General features: G+C 68.5%; 2 protein-coding genes across 2 annotated transcripts; one reads left to right on the top strand and one right to left on the bottom strand.

The window, feature by feature from the left end:
- Positions 1-417: 417 nt before the first annotated feature.
- On the top strand, positions 418-1,212 carry MNEG_15302 (hypothetical protein; the record flags this gene model as incomplete). Its single annotated transcript, XM_014036226.1, has 2 exons — positions 418-615; positions 958-1,212. The coding sequence occupies 2 exons, from the start codon at positions 418-420 to the stop codon at positions 1,210-1,212; spliced, it is 453 nt and encodes a 150-aa protein (XP_013891680.1).
- Positions 1,213-1,963: 751 nt separating this feature from the next.
- Positions 1,964-3,393, bottom strand: MNEG_15303 (hypothetical protein; the record flags this gene model as incomplete). Its single annotated transcript, XM_014036227.1, has 3 exons — positions 1,964-2,437; positions 2,608-2,806; positions 3,308-3,393. The coding sequence occupies 3 exons, from the start codon at positions 3,391-3,393 to the stop codon at positions 1,964-1,966; spliced, it is 759 nt and encodes a 252-aa protein (XP_013891681.1).
- Between the last annotated feature and the right edge of the window lie 80 nt (positions 3,394-3,473).

The following is a 3,473-nucleotide window of genomic DNA, read 5'->3' on the forward strand; positions in this document are numbered from 1 at the left end:
GGGGTCGGGCGGGGCCCTGGGAGCGGCGGGCCTCCGCTTCAAATGCTTCGCAAGAGGGCTCGGCCGTGGCACCTAGCCACAGTGGTCTGAGGCCGTTGTTCAGTCCAACCTCCTGCCCGCACACACACACACACACACACTATCACACACACACACACACGCACACACACTCACACTCACACTCACACTTACTCACACACACACTTACATACGCGCGCGCCCCCACCCCCAGGGCTCTGCTGCTGAAGGAGGCACTGGAGGACGTGTGCAAGGACAAGAGGCAGAGGTGGGGCATGAGGGGCCGTTGGCGGCAGCACTGACTGCAGCGACAGGAATTGAACAGATGATGATCACGCGGTGCAATCAATGCGATTCTGACGGTCTCGATCGCACCCCCCTTATCCTGGCTGACAAATCATGCTGGGGCCGTCGGACCACTTAGCCGCGCCCCTCGAAATTACGCACGTGCTGCCGCTGGCCCCGCCCTCCCCTTGTGCCCCAAGGTACGAGGTCTGGCGGCGCCGCGTGCTGGGCGGCCCGCGTGTCGGGCGGCGGCTGCGCGCGTTCATCGCCTCCACCGTGGTCCCCGTGGCGCTCGCGCTGTGGTTCGCGCATGTGGGTGGCGGGCCGGCGCGGCGCACGCGGGGCGGGCGGCTGGGCGCTTGGCAGTCGAGCGCAGCACGCCGGCGCCTGTGCGGGCAGCCATGCAGATGCTTTTGCGCGGGGTCCTGATCTCAATATCGGCAGCGAGCGCAGCCATTGCGTCCGCCCCGATCGTCTTGGGCCAGGGCGGGTGACTCCTGGCAGCTCCCTCCCGCCCCTTTCCCCTGATCTTCTTTCCGAGCCGCTCGTCCAAACCCATCATCCAAGCAGAGCCCACACACGGCCACGCGGCTCACCTCACCCGTGCTCGCGACGTGCCGCCCCGTTACCACCTTCCCGGCTGGATTTTCGCAGAACGGCTTTGACGTGGAGAAGACCAAGGGCCAGGTCAAGTCGGCCGCCCGCCACGTGCGCGCGTCAGTCGGCGGCGCCTTTGGCGGCGGCAAGCGCGGCGGCGACGGCGGCAGCAGTGGGGCGCAGGCGAAGGGCGGGAAGGAGAGGGGCGTGGCGCCGGCTGCGGCGCCGCCGCCGCCTGAGCCCGCCCCGCTGGTGGTGGTGGTTGAGCCGCCACCGCCGCCGCCGCAAAAGAAGGGCTGGTTTGGCTTCTGATGGCTCTCATTTTGTATCACATCAGCGTGGTGCCGGGGCCCACATCCCATCCCAACCACGCTTGCCGCCGCTTTTCGTCTCGCACCCTGCCCCTGCATGCCTCAGCGACCGCCCCTCCTTTGGTCAGCGCAAACGCCTTTTCACGCGCCCCGCCGCACCCGCCAGCGCTGCGCCCACGATAACACGCTGCCTCCTCTCTCGCCCAGCGGCGACGCGTGGCCGTCGCCGCGGCTGGCCCTACCTGGGGGTGCACAGACCGCGAAGCGGCAGGGAGCCGGCCCTCCGCTTGGCAGGGGCATCACACTTCCAACCCCACTTCCCTGCATCGTATATTTTTATTTATGCAAACAACACAAACAGCTGGATCGAGAGCAAGCCTTGAAGTCGCCGGAGGGCCCCGCAGCCGCCCCTGATTGATGCCTGGGGTGACCAATTCTGCGCAGCGCTGGACTGTATAGCGCCACCCGCATGCCGTGCCTTGTACACGTTTTGCTTGTTGCTTGCCTGCCTGCCCTGCACCGTGCTTTTCATGTGCGGCATGTCGGTGTCTCTTTTGTGCCATGGTACATGTGTAGATAGGCTGAAGTGTCAACACTTGGCGGTCAGGCTCAATGCTGTACGGCATGAGGAAGCGGCAGTCTGACGACCCCCCCAGCCCACGGTTCACTCTTTTGACCAGACTCATTTTGACCAGACCCACGGGCCTGCAGGCAGGGCGATTACACATGTGCAGCCGCAGGCCCGGGGGCGCTCACAGCCGCACCCCGAACGCCTGCGCCAGCGTCTCGCCGCGCTGCCGCATGCCCACGTGTGACAGCAACGCCCCCAGCCGCCGCGCGAGCGCCGCGCGGTCGGGCCCGCCGCCGCCTTGCTGCTGCTGCTGCTGCTGCTGCTGCTGCTGCTGCAAGTGGTCTGCGCGCTGCGACTCCAGTGTGCGCGCGAGCGCCTGCAGCAGGTCAAGCAGCGGCCCCGCCTCTGGCGGCGCGCCCTCCCTGAACCACGCCGCCGGCAGCGGCAGCACCGCCGCCTCTGCCCGCGCCACAGCCATCACCAGGCCGCCCGCGCCGCCCGACGCGGCCGCGGCGCGCGCCTGCGGCGCCAGCGAGCGCGCGGCGAGCGTCTGGAGGCAGAGGCGCAGCAGCAGCTGCTGGCTGAGCAGCTCCCGGAAGGCGGCCGCGCCGCGCAGCAGGCGCGCGGCGCGGCGGAAGCGCAGGTGCAGGACGGCCTGCGAGGGGTCGGGCAGTTGGACGGCCAAGTGCAGGCGGGGTTTTGACCAGCCGGGGTGGCGGGAGGGAGAGGCACAAGGGGGGCGGTGCACCTGCATGCAGCAGTGGGAGGAGACCAGCGAGTGCACGCAGCCGCGGCGCCGCAGCACCCAGCGCGGGGGCCGCGCACCTTTGCGAGCGGCGCCGCGTCCGCCGCCGCCGCCGGCCACGCCGGCACGGTGGCCGCCGCGGCGGCCGCCTCCAGCGTCGCCGTGATGGATTCCAGCAGGCGCGCCATGCCCTCGGTGTCTGCGGGCACGTAGACAAACAGGTCAGCGGCCAGCGCTGCGACCGCGGCGCTCTGGCGGGGGTCGCACGGGTCCCAGCAGCTGCGGGGATGCAGAGGGTGGCGGTGTTTTTGTGTGTGTGTGTGTGTGTGTGTGTGTGTGTGTGTGTGTGTGTGTGTTTGTGTGTGTGTGTGTGTGTATCAGCTTGTTTGTGTGTGTTGAAGGGTACTTGTTGCAAGGAGGAGCGGCTCGTGGGTGCGTCACCATGGGAGAGCGACGGGGAAGACACCAAAAAAGCAATGGGGGCGTTGGACACCGCCTTGCGCGCCGACCCAGATCGATGTGCTAATGCAACCCTTCACTGCTGCTCTCGCGTCATGGCGACGAAAGCGGGGCGGCCGACAGTGGCCACAAGCCTTCACACGCGTGCGTTCACCTGAGTGCCGCCCACCCGAGTACCAACCACCCACCCGAACACCTAACCGCCCACCCAACTGCCGCGCCGCGACCCCAGCGCTGACCGCGGCAGCCCCGGCCTCCCGCCGGCCCGCAGCTGTTGACCTTGCCGCACCCGGCCCACTAACCCCGCCCGGCCCTGCGTACCTCTCCACCATGGCGATTGCCTGCGGCAGCACCAGGCTCTCCACCAGCTGCGGCACCAGGTTGGCGTCGGGGTCGTCCTCCGCCATGGAGGCCGGGTCGCCGCCGGGGGCAATGCCGTAGTCAAACAGGGCGCGGTACCAATCGTGGCCGTCGAAGCCTGTTGATC

This window comes from Monoraphidium neglectum (assembly GCF_000611645.1).
Source record: "Monoraphidium neglectum strain SAG 48.87 unplaced genomic scaffold scaffold05208, whole genome shotgun sequence".
Lineage (NCBI taxonomy): Eukaryota > Viridiplantae > Chlorophyta > Chlorophyceae > Sphaeropleales > Selenastraceae > Monoraphidium > Monoraphidium neglectum.